The 24,097-nt window shown below is 41.0% G+C and overlaps 1 protein-coding gene across 1 annotated transcript in view; it reads left to right on the top strand.

Annotated features, from left to right (window-relative positions):
* ELOVL6 (ELOVL fatty acid elongase 6) overlaps positions 1-20,575 on the top strand; it is a 145,902-nt gene extending 125,327 nt beyond the window's left edge. The window contains exons 3-4 of the mRNA XM_056564568.1: positions 13,109-13,260; positions 18,164-20,575. Coding sequence (XP_056420543.1) covers positions 13,109-13,260; positions 18,164-18,588 — 577 coding nt within the window. The 3' untranslated portion in view covers positions 18,589-20,575. The remainder of the gene's footprint in view (positions 1-13,108; positions 13,261-18,163) is intronic.
* Positions 20,576-24,097: the final 3,522 nt, after the last annotated feature.

Consider the following 24,097-nt stretch of genomic DNA (forward strand, 5'->3'; position numbering starts at 1 on the left):
GATAGCCGCGGCGAAATCGCGGCATCCCGAACAGCTTACAGGACAGCCGGAGGGTCCCTACCTGCCTCCTCGCTGTCCGATCGCCGAATGACTGCTCAATGCCTGCGGCAGAATCATCGATCACTGGTTTCCTATGAGAAACCAGTGATCAATGTAAAAGATCAGTGTGTGCAGTATTATAGCGCTATGGGGGCTATAACACTGCAAAAAAAAAAGTGAATAAAGATCATTTAACCCCTCCCCTATTAAAAGTTTGAATCACCCCCTTTTTCCCATTAAAACAGTGTAAATAAAAACAAACATATATGGTATTGCCGCGTGCGGAAATGTCCGAATTATAAAAATATATAATTAATTAAACAGCACGGTCAATGGCGTACGCGCAAAAAAATTCCAAAGTCCAAAATAGTGCATTTTTGGTCACTTTTTATATCATGAAAAAATAATAAGTCCTATCAATGTAAAAATGGTACTTCAGATCACGGCGCAAAAAATGAGCCCTCATACCGCCCCATGCGCGGAAAAATAAAAAAGTTATAGGGGTCAGAAGATAACAATTTTAAACATATTCATTTTCCTGCATGAAGTTATGATTTTTTCCAGAAGTACGACAAAATCAAACCTATATAAGTAGGATATCATTTTAACCGTATGGACCTACAGAATAAAGATAAGGTGTCATTTTTACCGAAAAATGTACTACGTAGAAACGGAAGCCCCCAAAATTTACAAAACTGCGTTTTTTTTCAATTTTGTCTCACCGTTTCACCGTAGATTTTTGGGCAAAATGACTGATGTCATTACAAAGTAGAATTGGTGGCACAAAAAATAAGCCATCATATGGATTTTTAGGTGCAAAATTGAAAGAGTTATGATTTAAAGGCAAGGCCCAAAAATGAAAGTGCAAAAACGGAAAACCGGTCCTTAAGGGGTTAAACATACTAATTTTGGTGCATGTAGTTATCATTTTTTTAAAGTGGTAAAATAAATAAAAACCTACATAAATTGGGTATCCCTGTAACTGTATGGACCTACAGAATAAAGATAATGTCTAATTTTTACCGAAAAGTGCACTGCGTAGAAATGGAAGCCCCAAAATGGTGTTGGTTTTTTTTTCATTTCACCCCACAAATAATTTTTTTTGTTTCGCTGCAGATTATTATTATTTTTTAATAATAATATAGATTTATTAAGGTTTACAATACAGAGAAAAGCTGCAGATTATTTTATAAAAATAAATAATGTCATTACAAAGTACAATTGGTGACGCAAAAAATAAGCCCTGTAGGTTTAAAGGAGTAGTCCGGCGTCCACTTTTCTTATTTTATCTGGCGTCCAAACTTTCTCTTACCTGCCAACACACCCCCAGAGCTCCGGTACAGGTGTTCGGTCGCCGGGCTGTTTGCTTCTTACTTCCTGTTAGCCCGACACGTCACACGGAGCTTCAGCCTATCACCTGCAGCAGCGATGTCCCGCATTGGCCGGTGATAGGCTGAAGCTCTGTGTGACGTGCTGGGCTAACAGGAAGTAAGAAGCAAACAGCCCGGCGACCGAACACCTGTACCGGAGCTCTGGGGGGGTGTTGGCAGGTAAGAGAAAGTTTGTTTACTTTTTTTTTTGCAGCCCGGACCGGATAAAATAAGAAAAGTGCGTGCCGGACTACTCCTTTAAAATTGAATGCCTTATGATTTTTAGAAGGTGAGGAGGAAAAAACGAAGAGTGTTTTGAGTCCTTAACCCCTTAAGGACTCAGCCCATTTGGGCCTTGAGGACGCAGACGATTTTATTTTTACGTTTTCGTCTTTTCCTCCTCGCCTTCAAAAAATCATAACTCTTTTATATTTTCATCCACAGACTAGTATGAGGGCTTGTTTTTTTTGCGCGGCCAGATGTCCGTTGTAATGCCATCACTCACTTTACCATAAAATGTATGGGGCAACCCAAAAAATACTATTTGTGTGGGGAAATTAAAAAGAAAACCACAATTTTGGCAATTTTGGAAGGTTTCGTTTTCACGTCGTACAATTTACGGTAAAAATGACATGTGTTCTTTATTCTTTGGGTCAATATGATTAAAATGATACCCATGATAATATACCGTATATCCCGGCGTATAAGATGACTTTTTAACCCCGAATTTTCTTCTGAAAAGTCGGGGGTCGTCTTATACGCCGGGTATTGGGGTCCGGCACAGGAATACCTATGATTATCTGCCCGGGCCGGCTCCCGTGTGTGGCTGCAGGCGGGGGCCGGCCAGAGCAAGTAAAAACTAATACTGTATACTAAAAACCAGGGGGCCTCCAGCTGTTGTGAAACTACAACTTCCAGCACGGCAAAGGCTGTTCGGGCATTCTGAGAGTTGTAGTTTTACAACAGCTGGAGGCCCCCTGGATTTTAGTATACAGTATTAGTTTTTACTTGCTCTGGCCGGCCCCCGTCTGCAGCCACACACGGGAGCCGGCCCGGGCAGATAATCATAGGTATTCCTATGCCGGACATCCCTGTGTCCCGAAAAATCTTTTCGGGACATAAGGATGTCCGCCGGTCACTTACCATTCCCCGGCGTCCTCCTGCGATCCTCCTTCGGTCCTCCTGCGGTCCGGTCCTCCGTCTCTATGGTTGTACGCACGGGACGTCAGTGACGTCACATGCCTACAACCATAGAGGCAGAGGAGCGGAGGACCGCAGGAGGACGCGCGGCGACCGGGGCCTGGTGATTGACCGGCCGTGCTATCTTAAGTGATCCGGCCACCGCTCCCCGGTCCCGGCACCTACTGCTATGGTCCATAGGCCGTAGCAGTAGATGGTGACCCGGGCCGGAGGAGCGGTGATCAGAACACTGTATATGGCTGGCAACCTAATGTGGGGGGGGAGCTGGCAACCTAATGTGGGGAGGGGGGGCTGGCAACCAAATGTGGGGGGGGGGAGCTGGCAACCTAATGTGGGGGGGGGGAGCTGGCAACCTAATGTGGGGGGAGCTGGCAACCTAATGTGGGGGGAACTACAAGGTACCGTACATCGCGGTAGGAGGGGTAGTCTTATATGGCAAGTATATCCCAAACTCTATATTTTAACTGTAAAAGTTGGGGGTCGTCTTATACGCCAAGTCGTCTTATACGCCGGCATATACGGTACTTTTCTATTACTGTTGCGATTAAAAAAAATCGCAAACTTTTTAACCAAAATCCCCCTATTTTGAAGACCTATAACTTTTTCATTTTCCCGTATAAGCGGCGGTATGAGGGCTAATTTTTTGCGCCGGGATCTGTACTTTTTATTTATACCATATTTGCTTATATAAAACTTTTAATCCCTTTTTTATAAATTTTTTGGGGAATAAAATGTTAAAAAAAAATCCAAAATAGCTGCTTTTTTATAACGTTCACGTCGTTCACCGTACGGTATCATTAATATTTTATTTTAATAGTTCAGATATTTATGCACGTGGCGATACAAAATATGTATATAAAATATTTTTTTAACATTTTCTGGGGGTGAAATAGAGAAAATGGAACAATTTACGTTTTTATTGGGGGAGGGAGTTTTTCAAATTTTTTTTTTTTAACTTAATTTTTTTACTTTTTTTTACTTTTATTTTTACACTTTAACCCCTTCAGGACCAAGCCCATTTTGGCCTTAAGGACCAGAGCATTTTTTGCACATCTGACCACTGTCACTTTAAACATTAATAACTCTGGAATGCTTTTAGTTATCATTCTGATTCCGAGATTGTTTTTTCGTGACATATTCTACTTTAACATGGTGGTAAATTTTTGTGGTAACTTGCATCCTTTCCTTGTGAAAAATCCTAAAATTTTATGAAAAATTTGAAAATTTTGCATTTTTCTAACTTTGAAGCTCTCTGCTTGTAAGGAAAATGTATATTACAAATTTAAAAAAAATGTATTCACATATACAATATGTCTACTTTATGTTTGCATCATAAAAGTGACGAGTTTTTACTTTTGGAAGACACCATAGGGCTTCAAAGTTCAGCAGCAATTTTCCAATCTTTCACAAAATTTTCAAACTCACTATTTTTCAGGGACCAGTTCAGGTTTGAAGTGGATTTGAAGGGTCTTCATATTAGAAATACTACACAAAAGACCCCATTATAAAAACTGCACCCCCCAAAGTATTCAAAATGGCATTCAGTCAGCATTTTAACCCTTTAGATATTTCACAGGAATAGAAGCAAAGTGAAGGAGAAAATTCACAATCTTCATTTTTTACACTCGCATGTTCTTGTAGACCCAATTTTTTTATTTTTACAAGGGGTAAAAGAAGAAAATGTATACTTATATTTGTAGCCCAATTTCTCTTGAGTAAGCACATACCTCATATGTCTATGTAAAGTGTTCGGCGGGCGCAGTAGAGGGATCAGAAGGGAAAGAGCGACAAGGGGATTTTGGAGAGTACGTTTTTCTGAAATGGTTTTTGGGGGGCATGTTGCATTTAGGAAGCCCCTATGGTGCCAGAACAGCAAAAAACCCTCACATGGCATACCATTTTGGAAACTATACCCCTTGAGGAACATAACAAGGAATAAAGTGAGCCTTAATACCCCACAGGTGTTTCACGACTTTTGCATATGTAAAAAAAAAAAAAAATTTCCGCTAAAATGTGTGTTTCCCCCCAAATTTCACATTTTTGCAAGGGTTAATAGCAGAAAATACCCCCCAAAATTTGTAACCCCATCTCTTCTGAGTATGGAGGTACCCCATAAGTTGACCTGAAGTGCACTATGGGCGAACTACAATGCTCAGAAGAGAAGGAGTCATATTTGGCTTTTTGAGAGCAAATTTTGCTCGGGGAGCATGTCGCATTTAGGAAGCCCCTAAGGTGCCAGAACAGCAAAAAAAAAACACATGGCATACTATTTTGGAAACTAGACCCCTTGAGGAACGTAACAAGGGGTACAGTGAGCATTTGCCCCCCCACTGGTGTCTGACAGATCTTTGGAACAGAGGACTGTACAAGTTTTCATTTTCACGGACCACTGTTCCAAAGATCCGTCAGACACCTGTGGGGGATAAATTCTCACTGCATCCCTCATTACATTCCGTGAGGGGTGTCGTTTCCGAAATGGGGTCACATGTGGGGTTTTGTTTTTTTTTGCGTTTGTCAAAACCGCTGTAACAATCAGCCACCCCTGTGCAAATCACCTCAAATGTTCATGGTGCACTCTCCCTTCTGGGCCTTGTTGTGCGCCCCCAGAGCACTTCGCGCCTACATATGGGGTATCTCCGTAGTCGGGAGAAATTGCGTTACAAATTTTGGGGGGCTTTTTTCCCTTTTACCTCCTGTGAAAATGTAAAGTATAGGGCAACATCAGCATGTTAGTGTAAAAAATTAAATTTTTTTACACTAACATTCTGGTGTAGACCCCAACATTTCCTTTTCATGAAGGGTTAAAGAAGAAAAAGCCCCCCAAACCTTGTAACGCAATTTCTCTCTAGTACGGCGATACCCCATGTGTGGCCCTAAACTGTTGCCTTGAAATATGACAGGGCTCCAAAGTGAGAGCGCCATGTGCATTTGAGGCCTAAATTAGGGATTTGCATAGGGGTGGACATAGGGGTATTCTACGCCAGTGATTCCCAAACAGGGTGCCTCCAGCTGTTGCAAAACTCCCAGCATGCGTGGACAGTCAACGGCTGTCCGGCAATACTGGAAGTTGTTGTTTTTCAACAGCTGGAGGCTCTGCTTAGGAAACAGTGGTGTACCGGACGTTCTTATTGTGGGAGGGGGGATGTGTAGGGGGATGTGTATATGTAGTGTTTTTAACTTTTTATTTTATTTTGTGTTGGTGTAGTGTAGTGTAATGTTTTTAGGGTACAGTCACATGGGCGGGGGATTACAGCGAGTTTCCCAGCGCAAAATTTGCTGCATCTCAAACTTGCAGCGAGAAACCCACTGTAAAACCCTCGCCCATGTGAATGTACCCTGTACATTCACAGGGGGGGGGGGGGGGGTGCACCAGCTGATGCAAAACCACAACTCCCAGCATGCATGGTCTGGTGCATGCTGGGAGTTATAGTTTTGCAACAGCTGGAGGCACACAGGTTAGGAAACACTGAGTTAGAAACAGACAATGTTTCCCAACCAGTGTGTCTCCAGTTGTTGCAAAACTACAACTCCCAGCATGCCCAGACAGCTGAAGGGCATGCTGGGAGTTGTAGTTCGGCAGGGCCAGATGTTGCTGAACTAAAACTCCCAGCATGCCTGGACAGTCAGTGCATACTGGGAGTTGTAGTTTTGCAACAGCTGGAAGAGCACAGATTGGAGACCATTATACAATGGTGTCCAAACTGGGGCCCTCCAGATGTTGCAAAACTACAACTCCCAGCATGCATGGTCTGGAGGCACACAGGAGTTGCAAAACTACAACTTCCAGCATGCCCAGACAGCCAAAGGCTGTCTAGGCATGCTGGGAGTTGTAGTTTTTAGACTCCTAGAAGCAGCAGTGAAGATCTTCACTGCTGCTTCTGAGGACCATATACTTACCTGCAAGTCCCGTCGCTGCTCGTCCACGTGGCCGGTCCCGCGCTGCTCCTCGGTCCCGCCGCTGGTTCGGGTAAGGCCACCGGTCCCCGCATGTTCCCCCACCTATGCCGCGAGCCCCCGCAGCCATCGTCCCCCGTTCTGCCCGACTTCCAGGGGCGGGCAGTGCGGGGGATCTGAACTTTCACCCCAGGTCACTGTGATTGGTCCACAGGGACCAATCACAGTGATCGCTGACCAGGACCATCAATGAATGGTCCTGGGGGGTGAAGCAGAAGTTGTCCCCTGCTGGAAACAGCGGGACTTCTGCTGGTTAACCCGTGCGATGCTGCGCATCGCCGGGTTAACTGAATGTCATTTATAAACGCCGGGATGCGCGAACGCACTGCACAACCCGGCGTTTATATATGACATTCTGCGGGAAGGGGTTAATAGTCCCCACAGGGGACTCTTTATAGCAATCATTTGATTGCTACTACTGTTCCGTGCTATGTAAAGGACATAGCATTGATCAGTGTTATCGGTCATCTTCTGCTCTGGTCTGCGGAAAGGCAGATCAGAGCAGAAGACGCCGGGAAGGCAGCAGAGGCAGGTGAGGGGACCTCCGGCTGCCATGCTGGGTGATCGGATCGCAGCGCTGCGGGCGATCCGATCATCCATTTTAGTGACCGCGATGCTGCAGATGCCGTGATCTGTATTGACCACGGCATCTGAGGGGTTAATGGCGGACATCCGCAGGATCACGGATGTCCGCCATTACCGGCAGGTCCCTGGCTGCGATCAGCAGCCGGGACCTGCCGCGCATGATCCGGGCATCGCTCTGATGCTCACGGTTATGCTTAGGACGTAAATGTACGTCCTGGTGCGTTAAGTACCAGCTCACCAGGACGTACATTTACGTCCTGCGTCGTTAAGGGGTTAAGGTGAAAATGTGTCCTTAAGGGGTTAAGCATACTCATTTTCGCACAAAAGTAATAATTTTTTTAAAGTAGTAAAATGACACAAAATCTATATAATTGGGTATCATATTAATTGTTTGGACCTACAGAATTTATATAACATGTCATTTTTACTGAGAAGGGCACTGCGTAGAAACGGAAGCCCTTAAAAGTTTATTTTCAATTTTGCTCCTCAAATATTTTCTTTTTGGTTTTACCATCGATTTGGTGGTAAAATTAGATATGTCCTTACAAAGAACAATTGGTGGTGCAATAAACAAGCCCTCATATGGAACTATAGGTGGAAAATTGAAAGCATTATGGCTTTGAGAAAATGAGGAGGAAAAAAACTAAAACCCTATATCCTCAAGGAGTTAAGAGGTTGACCAAATTGTAGTAGAATATGCTAGAAGAAAAAAACGTGGATTCAAATGGCAGGAAATGCTTAACCCCAAATGGGGTTGTGCATTTATGGTGGGGGAGCAGATCCTGCGCTTGTGGTCCATTGCTAAAGGCAATCCCAAGCATAAATTGCATACAATGGGGGGATGCCTGCAGCAGACTACAAGTACCACAATGGCATCCTACACCAGATGAAAAGTGTGGATGTGTAACATATAGAGTAATACATAAATTCAGGTGCACTACTGTGGTAGATGTAAACAGTAACATGTAACTAACCCTCAAACTGATATTAAAATTGAGACATTAGCCAGTATATCCTTATATTAAGGACATACCTGAGCTCGCACACCAACGCCAAGGTTTCTCAAGTGGCACGGGACCTAACACTAAACCTTCCTGTGCCGTATAGGCAATACCAGGGGCCAGTGGGCAATTACAGTGGCCTTAGGTCCGACTCACACACTGCTCCCATTTCACTCCAGTGTGGCTAAACACACATACAATGGGAGGAGGGAGGCAGACTATAAGCCCCACCCAAGTAGGCTCATATGTTGCTGGCCTCACAGTTGCACCTAAATGCTGAATATAATAGTGATTATGGCACAATCGATTTGGAGTTATACACTTCCAAGTACAAGATTTGAACAACAAGAAAAAATCTGTGTTAGGGCCCATGCCACTTGAGAAACCTTGGCGTTGATGTGTGGGCTCAGGTATGTCCTTCATATATACTGGCTAATGTCTCAATTTTACATCATTTTGAGGGTTACTGTCTACATCTACCACTGTAGTGTATCTAAATTTATGGAATATGCTAAAAGTCTCTTCTGTAAAGAGTCTTTTAAAGAGATATTTCCAACTCAAAAATGTATCTGTTACCCACAGTATAAGTGATAACAGGCTGGTTGGTCACATGTCCTCTGAATAAATAAAGCAGCAGCATTGTAAACTTGAGCAAGGAACCATACCACCCAACCTTCCAAATGCAATTATCACCATAACTTTATATTTTTGGTGGGAGATGCATCACCAGCAAAGCTTATTACACTTAAAAATTGGGCTGTAACTAACGATTATTTTCATAATTGATTAGTTGGACGAATATTGTTTCAAGTAATCGACTAATCAGATAAAAATAATAATTGTGGAGAAGATAATTTGGGAGTTAGATTAGGTATGGATGAGGGGAGGGGATCGGACTACTTAAGGTCTCCTGTGTGTTTTAGGGAAGAGATGTGTTTGTCTGTTAAGAGAGAGTTTGTGGGGTCAGCTAGATGCTGAGCCTTGCGGAGGATGAGAGGAGAAGCTTTTTATTATATTTAAATATGTATAATAATTCTTGTAAGTTACCGTATATACTCGAGTATAAGCCGAGTTTTTCAGCACGATTTTTCGTGCTGAAAACACCCCCCTCGGCTTATACTCGAGTGAACTCTCCACCCGCAGTGGTCTTCAACCTGCGGACCTCCAGAGGTTTCAAAACTACAACTCCCAGCAAGCCCGGGCAGCCATCGGCTGTCCGGGCTTGCTGGGAGTTGTAGTTTTGAAACCTCCGGAGGTCCGCAGGTTGAAGACCACTGCGGCCTTCGACATCATAGAGCCCCTTCTCGCCCCCCTTTAGTTCTGTACAGTACTCACCTCCGCTCGGCGCTGGTCCGGTGTTGCAGGACTGTCCGGTGAGGAGGTCGTCCGGTGGGATAGTGGTTCCGGGCTGCTATCTTCACCGGGGAGGCCTCTTCTAAGCGCTTCGGGCCCGGCCCCAGAATAGTCACGTTGCCTTGACAACGACGCAGAGGTACGTTCATTGCCAACGTACTTCTGCATCATCGTCCAGGCAACGCCTCAATTCCGGGCCCGCAGCGCGGAGAAGAGGCGCCCCCAGTGAAGATAGCAGCCCGAAACCACTATCCCACAGGACCACCTCCTCTCCGGACAGTCCTGCAGCACCGGACCAGTGCCGAGCGGAGGTGAGTACTGTACAGAACTAAAGGGGGGCGAGAGGGGGCTGGATGATGTCGAAGGCCGCAGTGGTCTTCAACCTGCGGACCTCCAGAGGTTTCAAAACTACAACTCCCAGCAAGCCCGGACAGCCGATGGCTGCCCGGGCTTGCTGGGAGTTGTAGTTTTGAAACCTCTGGAGGTCCGCAGGTTGAAGACCACTGCGGGCGGATGATGACAAGAGGATGATGAAGGGGGGGGTGTGGGATGATGAAGGGGGTGTGTGGGATGATGAAGGGGGGGGGGTGTGGGATGATGACAAGGGGATGATGAAGGGGGGTGGGGATGATGACAAGGGGATAATGAAGGGGGGGTGTGGGATGATGACAAGGGGATAATGACAAGTGATGATGATGATGGTCTGGATGATGACAGGCGGTGATGATGATGAGGGTGTTAATGACGGGGGTCTGGATGATGACAGGGGGGGATGATGTATTTCCCACCCTAGGCTTATACTCGAGTCAATAACTTTTCCTGGGATTTTGGGTTGAAATTAGGGGCCTCGGCTTATACTCGGGTCGGCTTATACTCGAGTATATACGGTAAACTTTCTTTTTCCTTGCAAGGGCTAAGCCCCTCTCCCTGATTCTTACCTGTGGCCAGATAGGAGGGGCAGCACATTCCCTGGTTGTCCATCCTCCATGCCCCCCAGCAGCCCATTCAGTAAAGAGGAGGCCAGCACACATAATCTTCCACTTTCTGCATCTTCTCTCTGCAACTATTGCGAATCTCACGAAAGCTGCAGGAAGAAGAAGATGGTGTGTGCTGGGCCCCCTCTTTACTAAACAGGGGGCCGAGAACCACAGTTGCATATATACATAGTGATAATTGCTAAGTGTATGTCAACTGTAAAAATTGGCTGGCCAACGACAACTATTTTCATAATCAATTAGTTGCGCCGATTAATCGATTGTTATATATAATGTTGTATTTTTTTGAGTTGGTTGTAGCTCTTGAGAACAAGAATGAATTGGGCTAAGGTGTCCAACTGTGGAAGTATACAGAATTTGGTGCTTTCTGGGATTTATGATGGATGTGCCACATCAATTTAAATTGACAAAGCTGTATTCACACTGGGGCCATTGCTGCTCTAACTATAGGAGTCCCAGCAAATATGACATGTCCATTTTGCAATTGATAGAAACATCCATGTACCTATAATAATGATACATGTTAATTATGGAAAATGTGGCAAAACCATTCTTCCCAACTTTCTCAAGAGTGATTCTTAACTTTCAAAATATTACAGCTTGTATATTATTTAGCCACTATATATATATATATATATATATATATATATATATATATATATATTTATTTATATAGTATTATAAATAAGTCAATATTATAAATCCATAAACTGTAGTGCATTTCAATGGATCACCTGAGCAGTGGGGTCCAACACAGGCACCTGAGGCAATGTTTACCTGACAGGGCCAACTCCTGAACTGGGACACCATATATCACTAAATAAATAAATAAATAATTGAAAAAACTTGCATATATGTGACTTTTTGGTAATTTTTTTGTTAAATTTTTTCTGGAATATGATGTGACCAAAAATAATCAATTTTGGCCTTTTTTTTCATACAGGATCATTAACATTACATTTTTACAGCTCCACATCCTGTCGCACCAAATATGTTGATTAATTATTTTTTCTTACATTTTTTAATGAGGAATGGGAAAAAGTTGTGATTTAAATTTTTGGGGAGAAATATTCACTTTTTTAAAAACTTTTTTTTTAACAATTTATTTTACATTTTTTAAGTCCTAATAGGGGACTATTTATAGCAATCTATTCATTGCTGTACAGCCCTGATCAGTAATATGGGCGATCTACTTGTTTAGTCTGCCTCTGTGGAAATACTATACAAGAAGATCCCTGGAGCGGCAGGATGCGTGAGGAGAACTTTTTATCTCATCTGTCCCCCGCGATCATGCTGCAGGTGGTCCGATCAGTGAATACAGGGACCAAAACTGTTTCAGATGTAGGGATCAGTATTTATTATGGCATCTGAAGGGTTAATGTCAGACATCAATGTGACCGCTGATGTCCACCATGTCTATTCTTTCTGCGGGATCCTTTTCGGAAAGGCATTGCCGTCTAAGGAGATGGCACATTTCTGAGCCGTCCTAGCGCTAGCTTCTGCTGATGCCTGCTGCCTGCGGAATGTCCAGACGTTTTTTTTTTTGGATCCAGAAATTCTGCCTTGTGAATGGGGCCTTATGGCATTGATGCTGCCATGATTGAGGCTCTGTGCTAGCAGCTAGCTGATTTTGTGCTTCCTAAATGATAGCTATGGAAATTATGAACCATAATAATACAGTTTACAAATTCCTTATCAGAGGGGTATATACCGTACCTTTCTCAGCCAGCATTAATGGGGTAGTTCAGTGGAAAAAAAAAATTTCAAATCAACTGGTGCCAGAAGTTATATAGATTGATAAATTACTTCGATTAAAAAATCTTAACCCTTCCAGTACTTATCAGTCGCTGTATGTTCCAGAGGAAGTTGAGTGGTTCTGACCACTGTGCTCTCTGCTGAAATCCCTGTCCATGTCAGGAACTGTCCAGAGTAGAAGCACATCCCCATAGCAAACCTATCCTGCTCTGGACAGTTCCTAACATGGACAGAGATGTCAGCAGATAGCACTGTGGTCCGACAGAAAAGAACAACTCTACTTCCACTGTAGTATACAGAAACTGATAAGTACTGAAAGGATTAAGATTTTTAATAGAACTAATGTACAAATCTTTTTATCTTTCTAGCACCAGTTAATAAAAAAAAAAAAGACATTTCACCAGCGTTCCCCTTTAAGTCGAACTAAAGAAATATAGCACCAAGCACATGGCCACTGAAAATGTAGAAAAAAACACTCCTGTTGCCCTTTGGGTAAAAAGATGGTTTTTAATGAATTTTTACATCTATTAGTGCATCTGCAAAGGTTATTACCTTAAAGGACAACCAAAGCTATCCCTAACCAGTATCTATGGATCTGTACCTGAGATCCTGGCCAACACATTTTTCTTTATAAAACCATTTTTGGGTAACACAACACCCCTGATACCAGTGAAATGCTTAAAGATGTTACATGTTCATTTGATCTTCTTTGTCCTTATACATTCGCTCACTAGGTTAATGTATGACTTTCTGAAAGAGTTCAAGAAAATTATGTTCTGCTCGTGCTGTAGTAAACATAGATACATAATAATCTTAACATATAAATCCTTCTTTTCCCCCCTTTTTTTGTCCTCAGTATATTTGGTGCTGTCCGGACAGGTGCTTACATGTTATACATTTTGATGACCAAAGGACTCAAGCAGTCAGTTTGTGACCAGAGTTTCTATTATGGACCAGTCAGCAAATTCTGGGCCTACGCATTTGTACTCAGCAAAGCACCAGAGTTGGGTAAGAAATAACCTCATAATTTTCATCATATGAAATATATTGTGCCTAAATTCTCTTTTAGTTCCATTTGTCTATTCTTGCATGCTTTCTGGGGAAAAAAATAAAGCTAAAACTTTTTTCACATCTGTAGTCAAAGTCTCTGAGGGGATTTCCAATACTTTTGAGAGCTAGAATAATTCAAGCAAATAAGACACCATAACAAGTCAGTGGAGTCCATGGGGTGTCTGGATTGATCATAGCTTCTATGTAACAAATTGTAAAAGGTGGGGCTCATAAATATGATTAAAGGGAACCTGTCATCTCTTTCATGCTGCCCAAACCACATGTCTCAAGGTAGCCCTCGGTGGCTACTCTTCGCCCCACCATTATTGATTGATAGGCCTCTCCCTGTTTCGGTATATAGGAATAGGTCTATCAATATAGGCCAATATAGACCACCCCAACAACTTGTGGCTTAGATATCATGAAAGTAATGACAGCTTTTCTTTTTCATGGAAAAACAGTAGGCTTTCAGGCTATATTTACATATAAGTAAGGGTAATGTTGAGTGTATTACAAGGATGTCTTCAGGTGGAATTGAACACATACTCGGCCCACAGTTTAACCTTTCAGGAATTGATTTCCCATCTAGTGTTTCCATTGGTTAAGCGCTCTAATATTAGTAAAGTTATTCCTGATGTTTTACAGTGTGGGAACCCTTTAAAAATTATTTCCTTCCTTGGGTGCTTCTATTTGAACTTCATGAAAGCTAACTAAAGGATAAAGCATTCCATAATTCTTGAATAGCACCTTGTTCTGGGTTAAAAGCCTTTTTACATGGATGGTCCCTGTCTATGTATTAGATCGGTGAGGTCAGACCACTGGGAGAACAGTTTCTAAAAGCTCTAATGCAATTATATGAAGCTTGAGTGCCAGGCAGTAAATGTTTGCTGATGGTATACGTCCTGCAGTATTCTTGTGTAAAATATACTCTTTCACATGTAGGCCAAGAAAAGGGTGGACCTTTGAAATATTTTCTTCTGGTGCAAAAACATTTTGTACATAGGTCTTTATTAAAAATGTGGCACACTTTTGCTTGTACAGCCTCTACAAAGTGCTGTATGAGCTGCATTTTGTCTATATACTTGAACATAGCCTATATCATTCTCTCTAGCAAACTGTCCTTTATTTGGTCTATAACAACCCCCGACAACCCACCACTGTTATCTATAAGAGTATGTTCTCTCAGAATAAAATTTTATTTTACACAGTTTTATTCATACTCGACAACATTTTTTTACACACTTAAGATAAAATACGCCAGGGAATTTTTTATTTTATGGTGTGTAAACATACCTAAGACTGAGAAAGCATAAACTTCATCCAATGTCGGCCTGTTTGTCGGACACTGACAGATTTATCTAGCTTGATGGTAGGGAATTCCTAATAAAGACTATTTAGAAAGTTACTTCATTTGGCATTTAGGAAGCAAATGAAAAATAAATAAACAACAATCAGTGCAAAGGTGTCCACAGCCTTTAAGCATCCAACCAAGACAGTGTAATGCTAAAGTGTTGCTCGCACTGTCTGTATAGCCAGTAAATTGGAATATATAAAGACCTTTAGTAACCAAATACCTAGTCTGCTGACTGTATTGCAGGTCTGTGGCTGTGAGTAAAATCTATACATTTAGAACCACCATTCCAATAGACAGGAAATGCAATAAGCAGCGCATGCATGTCCTGTAAAGCTTGCTCGTCTTCCAGTAACCAGGCTATTAGGTGTATAATAGGACTTGACATGAAAAGTCCTTCTGATCTTTAAAATGCTCTTCTGCCTTTATGTCAGGGTAGCAGCTTATGTAAATAGTCACAATGTAATGTAACATTTTTCTATATCTACTGTGTGTAATTGAATAGTTGTTTGCCTTTTATTGTGTGTAATACACAAGGACTGCCATTGACTGTTACAAGAACACTTAGAGGTTGTATTATGTTGTTCATAATGCTGACAAATCATAGACTGTTCTTTTATAAGCTGTAAATGACTTAATCTCTGCTTAAACCTTCAACTGGCATGTATCTATCTACCTTGGAGCACTTTATAGAGAACAGTGTTCTATGTAAACCAGGTTTCCTATATTGTGAGTGTTTGTATTAGCTCCAGCATTTGATACAGCAGAGCTACATTGGTAACTTAGCACCGCTTATTATAGAGGAAATGTATCAATGGTGAGTAACCATCTGGATTGAATATCAAATTGTTTTTTCCTATTATCTCTACACACTTTTATTTTCTCAGATACTTTGTCATACATATATCAGTATCTAAAGCAACAGCTTGGTGACAGTAAAAAAAAAAAACCTATGTGTTTCAAGTTAATAAAATTATATAATGTTAGCAAATGACTAGTTATATACATTGATTATATACAATGATTAGTTATATACATTTGCTTAGTTATTTCATTCACCTTTTTGTTTTGTAATTTTTTTGAGATACTGTATATTTGACAAAAAAATTACATAGAGAGATAAATAGATAGATATAATTCTTTATTTGATAGCCTATTTCTGACATTGTGCTTACTCAAAACCCCACTGTAAATCTCAAAAACATTCCTGTAAATCTCTTAATTTACCAAATGTAACTTCTTACCCCTAAAAAACTGCTCAAAAATGTTGCCCACTAGGCATTACACTTCCCTACATTCTGCTGTCCACTGCCTGTTGGGGGAGTAACAGACACAGCAAGACTAAATATGGGAAGTAAGGTTGGGACTTAGCATGTGCTTTGTGCAGAACTGAGGATAGAGAGCCTAGAATGTGTACCTGCAAGCTGTGTATGTTCCTAAGAGGATCTGCACTGTCCATGCAGTGTAAATCAGGGCATTCCTCTTATCTCATCAGCAGTTTCAGTGCTTAGTGTAACCCTTTCTGTGTTGCTGCAGTATGTACACTGCGCTTAACCCATATTTAATATCCCCTTTTCCTCACCATGGAGAAGGCTCTAGGGACTCAATAATAGCAGTGAGAGTACTAAAAACCACCTTGTTATTACTCTAAAGGGTTAATGTAATCAGGAAGATATTTTGTAAATTCTTTTGAAAGGCCAGATATGCTTTAAGTGGCTACTGCTATTTGGAAAAACTGTTGACATGTCCTAGCGACATATCAAAAGTTTTGATCGGTGGGGGTGGGGGTGTGAGTGTTCAGAGCTCCACCAATCATGTGAATGAGCGGGGAGAAGTCCGCGCTCAGCGCGTTCTCTCCCAACTCTGTCACATGATCGAGATGAACTCACAATGTAAGTCTATGGAGCGTGTCTCGATCACGTTACACAGAACAGGGAGAGGAGCATGCGGCAGCACAGACTTCTTCCGGCTTTTCTCCTGATTGGCGGAGGCCTGAACACTGGCGGAGGTAATTTTTTCCAAATGACAGGTACTCATTAAAAGTGCATAAGGAATTATTGAAAATCTTATTTCTATAGAATATTGTCAAACCTGTTGAAAATACTTAAGGTGTGATTCTAGCCACTAAAAACGTTTACACTGTCCAAATGAGTGGGGGAAAAGTGTCTGGCCTCTGTGACCCTCCACCATCTTGAAAACAGGGACCTGACTCTCCTAGTTAAATAGAGAGGTGGCAAACCTATAAGTGCCATCCATTAAAAATAACCATAGAACAATATAAATACAAAATTTATCTTTATTACACCTTAACACAAATTACACAGCTGACAAGGACAAAGGATACCCCTGCACCCCTAAAATTACATATACCCCAAATCCACCGGTACACCCACAAGGCCGTCTATAGATGGTAAGTATAAGACCCACAGCAAGCCAGGTAACAACTAATAAGGCAAAGTGCAAAAAATCTATGAAAAAGTGCAAATAACATCACTAATAATATAATAATTGCTACAGTGCTGGATGTGGATCCTCTAACCTGTGTGGCAGATGACTCAGACCAACCAGAGATAGCCGAATGCTGTGTTTGGCTGCTCCATTCAGCTGGGAGAGTCAGGTCTTTGTTCTTAAGATTGTGGGGAAAGGCGATACGTTTTTATTCACCGCCAGAATACCCCTTTAATGCTTACGGTTACTAAAGTTGACATGTGTGGGACTAATTTAATGTGGAGCCATTTCTTTTTTCCCTATTTGGATTAGTGCTGTTTGTTACTTTTTATTGTTCATCTTTATTATATTTTTAAAAACACAAAGAAGATCATTCTAAGTGCAGGCAAATGTACTAAGAAAATGTGTTGTATCAATTACTGCCAAGCCAGGATCTTAAGGCTTTGTTCACATCTGCATTGTTTTCTTTCCATAAGGAGCTTCCAGTATTTTTGATAGTCTACAGTTCTCCACTTGCCTCCAAATATAACAAAAGCTAGAAAAAAAAACTGACAGACTCCATTATAAGATAATAGTTTGTCCAGATTTTCTTGGATGGGTTTGAAAACAGATTCATCATGGCTGTCACGACTCCACTTTGACCAGAAACAATGACACTAATGTAAAAAGTTCAATATTAAACTCGTAAGGCAGAGTCCAATTAGGAACATGAGCTATGCATAGGATGTTTATATACTGCAACATAATCCTCAATGGACAGTTCCCATTAATGCATATGTCAATAATACTTAATATTTAATTGAAATAGCTGTAAAATCAATCCCAATGATTGTTACACTGTGACATGAGAATGTGCCTTAGACCACCATACAGAAAACGTACTGTTAGGTATCAATTGCAGATTTAATAAGAAAAACAATACCTAGTAAACATTTTATTCACAAAAATGTCATACTTGAAATGTTTTGATAATTGTTCAATTATTTATGTTTGGAATAGATGTACTTAGATTTACGTTTATATGCTAACACTATATTTCTTGTATTTCTGTATTTTTTCCAGGAGATACTATTTTCATTATCCTTAGAAAACAGAAGCTCATCTTTCTTCATTGGTATCACCATATAACAGTATTACTTTATTCATGGTACTCGTACAAGGACATGGTAGCTGGTGGAGGTTGGTTTATGACCATGAACTATGGAGTGCACGCCGTAATGTATTCCTACTATGCCTTGCGTGCAGCTGGCTTTAGGGTATCGCGTAAATTCGCCATGCTGATCACGTTATCCCAGATCACTCAAATGCTCATCGGCTGCGTGGTGAATTATCTGGTCTTCTCATGGATGCAACAAGGACAGTGCCCATCCCACGTACATAACATTGTGTGGTCCTCCATCATGTACCTCAGCTACTTTGTGCTCTTCTGTCACTTCTTCTTTGAAGCATATATCACCAAAACCAGGAAAACTGCCAAGGCTGACTAACCGTGGAACCTAATGCCAAGTCATACCTCAGGGTCATCAAAAATTCAAGAAAAGAGAAACACACAAACAAAACCGAATTGGGAGTAAGCAATTAATTTAAAGGCACAAAGAAAAATCATATCTCAAGCACTTAGATCCTAGAGACAAAAATGTATTAAAATATATTTAAGAATTGTCTTATAAATGAAGCTGATATGTGCATTCTGTACTACAGGTAATCCAAGGAACCATGGGAAATTAACCCAGAAGTACAGGTCATATAGGAGAAATACTATGTTTTCCATTATAACCTGTTTTTACTACTGCCCAAAGCAAGTTATCTGCATAGAGTGGTATTTATTTCAGGGGTATGTGAGGGTGAGCAAAAGGCTACGTAGAGTAGAATAAAACATGTTTGTTTATTGTTTAGGTTTAATATATTGGTTTTGATGTTCTAAAGTGGACAAGTTAAAAGAAAACATACGTAAGGAAACTAAATCGAACATTTAGGATGCTTGCCCAATGTTGTGTATTGTGTGCAGCTGCAGTTCTTATTATTATGCAAACAAACCACTTGCCCAAGATGGTTGCTACAGGATTAATATTAGACTTCAATTGTACATATCCGCTAGATCTTGTGTCTGGCGTGATCGACATCGGACTTGTACAGCTGCTTTGTATTGACAGCTGGCATGGAGAGTAGACATATCAAAGCCTCACCAGTCTCCGTGGAACTACCTGTGGACTACATAGCAAACGTTTCCTAGAAGGGGTGGAGAGAGTACCTGCTTAGAAAGGTCATCCGAATGTTTCACTCTGAGTGACATAAAAGCCTGTTTTTTACATAAGAATATCTAAAAGCCGAAAATCAGTCATGTTTTCTATTTTTCTGAACTGTCAGACTATTACTGCAGGGCTGTGTGTGTGTGAGTTCGGTAACACTGTGCTTTTGTATTTGCTTTTGAAGCGGTACAGAAATGATTAAAGTGCCCTCTTCTGGTACACATAGAAAATACAACACACAAGATCTTTGCTACAACCCAATGTTTTTTAGATTCAACCCCCAAAAGGGATTACCAAATCCTTTAACAATCTCAAACCATAATCCAAGGGTCTTATCTTCAGTCTCCTGTATTTTTCTATGTCCACATGTATTGAAAGCAGACAAACATGCGAAGGGTACCAGTGTACCCGGGGATGAAACTGAGAGCTCATGTTGTTGTAAAGCCATATTATTTAGATCATAAAAGTGTTCTGTCTGTTATAACAAAGTCCAGAGAAGCCAAATATGTGTACAATTTCCTAGTATTTCAAAGAAACACTTAATGTAACTTGATGTTAAATGTTTTAATGTAGTCTTAATTGTATTAGATAGTTTAATATAATAGCAAATTAGTCAAGAGGGATTAGAGGCTGCAGTCATGCATCACAGTACAGTAAGTTATACTGTAAGTAAAAACCTATAGGAAACATGCAGTCATCATTGTACTACCCTGTGGTATATAGAAGCACATTTCCTAGCTACTTCAAAAGCGTCTTTAATTTTCAAAAGTGTAAAACAAGGGATTTTTTTTTTATTTTTTTTAATTTAGCTTTAATGGTGCTGCCATCCATGCTGCTTATTTTAATTTTTTTAAATTTTTTTTCAGTTTCCTGGTAGAAATGGCAGAGGCGATATAGTGTCTCATTTAGAGGAGAAAATAATTGAAAAAAAAGACGTATGTTATGATGCATTATGGTCATTCAGAATAAAGAGGAGAACGTGCAGTTCACTATTGTAACAAACAATAAAGTTTACATTTATGTTAAAGCATTTGGTGGTGGATTTTCTCATGACTTGATTTGTCTTAGATTACGTTTGCCTTTATCTGTTACAGAACTTGTAAACCCCATAGTTAAAGGATATATAAATACATATTTGCAACTCGTTTTTTTTTAATGCTTCGGTGCATCTAAAATAAAATGAAGCAACTGTGCCAAGTTTTCACCAAACATTTTTTGTGTGTTCAGTTCTTATTCAAACCTATGTGTTGCCATGGTTACATACAACAAACATGATCTGGCAGATATCCTTTGTGATAAATACTCACCACTTATTCAGCGTGAGGTGGGCACCGAATTGCAACCATAAAGTTTAAACCTTTTCATCTCATGGGATCGCAGTCTGACTACCAGTTCCCCTGTATGACTGAGATCCTGTAAACTACAATATTACATCAGCAGTAATGAATACAAATACTAGATTCAACTCTGCTTTTTCCAAGGAGTGTGCGATCCTAAAATACATGAAAAAATATATCCCTGTTTCTCAGAAAATATTGCTTCTTCAGAGTAATAATGACAATAAACTTTCCTAAGAATGCTTTAAAAATGGAAAAGAAATGAGTCATCTCTTTCTGTAAAATTGGTGTAATCTAGTCACTGTCCTGCTCATCCTAGTCTTCCTGCCTTCCCTACCAGAAGGAAAGTATTAACCGTTTATGCTGCTATAGGCACAAAGTCTGAATACGTCTTTATACAACCCTCTAAACATCTGTATAACACAGCGCAAAAGCTCTGTATAACACTGCTAGGTCACCTAGTAATGTATTCTAGCAGTTTAAAAGTAGTTTCAAGGCTAAGTTAATGTCAATGTTACAGCGTCATGCCCATGGTAACTAACCGCTTGTTTAAAAACACACTGCACTAACAGATTTTGTATGCTTTTTAACACTAGGGTGAATAAAGTATCCCTGGTTGTCAGTAGATGCCTGCCGGTATTAAAATGCGCACAGAGGTATAGGAAGAAGCAATTACTTTTTCCAAGTGTTCCATAAATTCTCCCTTTTGGGAGTGGCAACAGGATTGGTGTCCTCAAATAGTAAAGAAGAAATAGCTTTTGGATGAAAAGCCAAAATATTTATCCCTTTTGGAGATCATGGGTTGTGTATGTGTAGGCCTGTCTGTAGTAGCAATAACAAGAGTGGTGGACTGGCGTTAGTTGTAGCCAGTGGACAACAGACTGTGGTGGACTAGTGATAGTTCTAGTAGCCAACGGAGAGGACAGCAGGTAGTGGTAAACTGCTGGGCGTTGTAGTAACCAAAGGACAGCAGTCAGTGGTGAACTGATGGGAGTTATAGTCGCCTGCTGCCTCTTGCAGGGGTACTGCTGGCAGATGGAGCATTGACTTAGGAAGGAGCGGAGAGTGGACCCCATTTGGCAGGTAGCTTCTCTCTATAAAATTCCAATTCTACCTTTATATTGATGGTCTAATAGTGTGGCTATCCTGTACTTTTCTCTTTCCTTCAAGCTCACAATATGTCACTGCGCAAGCAAGAAAGCATAGAGCTTTGCATCCTTGACAGCTTTTCCTGAGGCCCCAGCTTGTTCCGCTTCCATCCTATACTGACAAGGTTGTTCTTTATAATGTTGTTTGCCACCTTGTGTAGTTTCCTCGTCCCCTATACCTTTGACAGATTGCATCTCTAAATCCTTCTCAGGTCCCACTTATTCAAGCACTTAGATCCTAGAGACAAAAATGTATTAAAAATAAATTTAAGAATTGACTTATAAATGAAGCTGATATGTGCATTCTGTACTACAGGTAATCCAAGGAACCATGGGAAATTAACCCAGAAGTACAGGTCATATGGGAGAAATACTATGTTTTCCATTATAACCTGTTTTTACTACTGCCCAAAGCAAGTTATCTGCATAGAGTGGTATTTATTTCAGGGGTATGTGAGGGTGAGCAAAAGGCTATGTAGAGTAGAACAGAACATGTTTTTTTGTTTAGGAATAATATATTGATTTCGATGTTCTAAAGTGGACATGTTAAAAGAAAACATACGTAAGGAAACTAAATCGAACATTTAGGATGCTTGCCCAATGTTGTGTATTGTGTGCAGCTGCAGTTCTTATTATTATGCAAACAAACCACTTGCCCAAGATGGTTGCTACAGGATTAATATTAGACTTCAATTGTACATATCCGCTAGATCTTGTGTCTGGCGTGATCGACATCGGACTTGTACAGCTGCTTTATATTGACAGCTGGCATGGAGAGTAGACATATCAAAGCCTCACCAGTCTCCGTGGAACTACCTGTGGACTACATAGCAAACGTTTCCTAGAAGGGGTGGAGAGAGTACCTGCTTAGAAAGGTCATCCGAATGTTTCACTCTGAGTGACATAAGAGCCTGTTAATTACATAAGGATATCTAAAAGCCGAAAATCAGTCATGTTTTCTATTTTTCTGAACTGTCAGACTATTACTGCAGGGCTGTGTGTGTGTGAGTTCGGTAACACTGTGCTTTTGTATTTGCTTTTGAAGCGGTACAGAAATGATTAAAGTGCCCTCTTCTGGTACACATAGAAAATAATGGAGTCTATTTATGCGCCACCTGGCTGGGCAGACAGCATTAGTTGCTTAAAGGCTGTGAAGTCAACAAGATGCTATAGTGGTGCTTGCACCACCAACAACTTGGCCAGGTGTGAAGGTACACTACAACAGGGTGACTGGGCAAATATTGTTGTCTGTATAGCACAGATTTCACAATAGATAACTGACAGGAGGACGCCACATTCATAAGATAAGAATGCGCTGCCTGTGATCAAGGCCTAGTTGCTAGATAGATACGATGGAAATGGAGAAATAACAGCAATTGCAAGGTGATATTTACATTATGGGGCATCTCGACTGTCTCATGCGGCCTTGTGATTCCGTTACATGTGTCAATGTAAAAACATAGCTTCTATACTTGTACCCTAGCCACTACTTACTTTATGTTTGCAGAGAATGTGGTAAGGTAAAAAATAATTTCTACATGGAAGAATATCAGACAGGTACATGACCATTTGACTGGGTCCCTACTCTGGAAGCCTACTAAAGCAGCATCGTTATCATCTTAGCTGATCAGACCAGCCAGCCTACATATGGTACATTGGTCTGGCTTTACCTAGGCTATGCTCTTCTTCACTGACAGTATCACTACCCTTCTACTATTGAACATGTCACCTTCTCCTCACCTGGTTCTTCCTGTCCAGCACTACATCATCATTATTAAACTCCCCCTCATCGTCCCTGCCACTCTTCTCAGCATGAACTTCTGATGTCTGATCATGCGCCATGTAACTGTAGATGATGAGGAATCCACTGACACCTGTCTCAATGTCATGTCATCAGATTCTTCCTCCTCCTGAGATGACCAAAAACATTTCAACCAGTCCACAAGGGCTGTATTATCCTCCGAAACCATACAACCCCTGGAAGAGAAAGACAACTTTTCTTTGCTGATGGTTGTGCTACTACTACCACCAGGCTCCTGGCTGTTTCTGCTAACTGTACTGGTGCTGATACTGCCACCAATATGCTTACTGGTGGAGTACATGGCAGGGATGTTCTTTACTCTACCCCGTTCTAGTCCAACAATTCCTTTACCAGCCCTTTTTTTTATTGAAAAAGAATTTGAGGTTAAAGAAGATCTCTGGGATATAAAAACTAATCCCTATCCCAAGGATAAGGGATAAGTGTCCGATCACGGGGGTCCG

This window comes from Hyla sarda, chromosome 1 (assembly GCF_029499605.1).
Source record: "Hyla sarda isolate aHylSar1 chromosome 1, aHylSar1.hap1, whole genome shotgun sequence".
NCBI lineage: Eukaryota > Metazoa > Chordata > Amphibia > Anura > Hylidae > Hyla > Hyla sarda.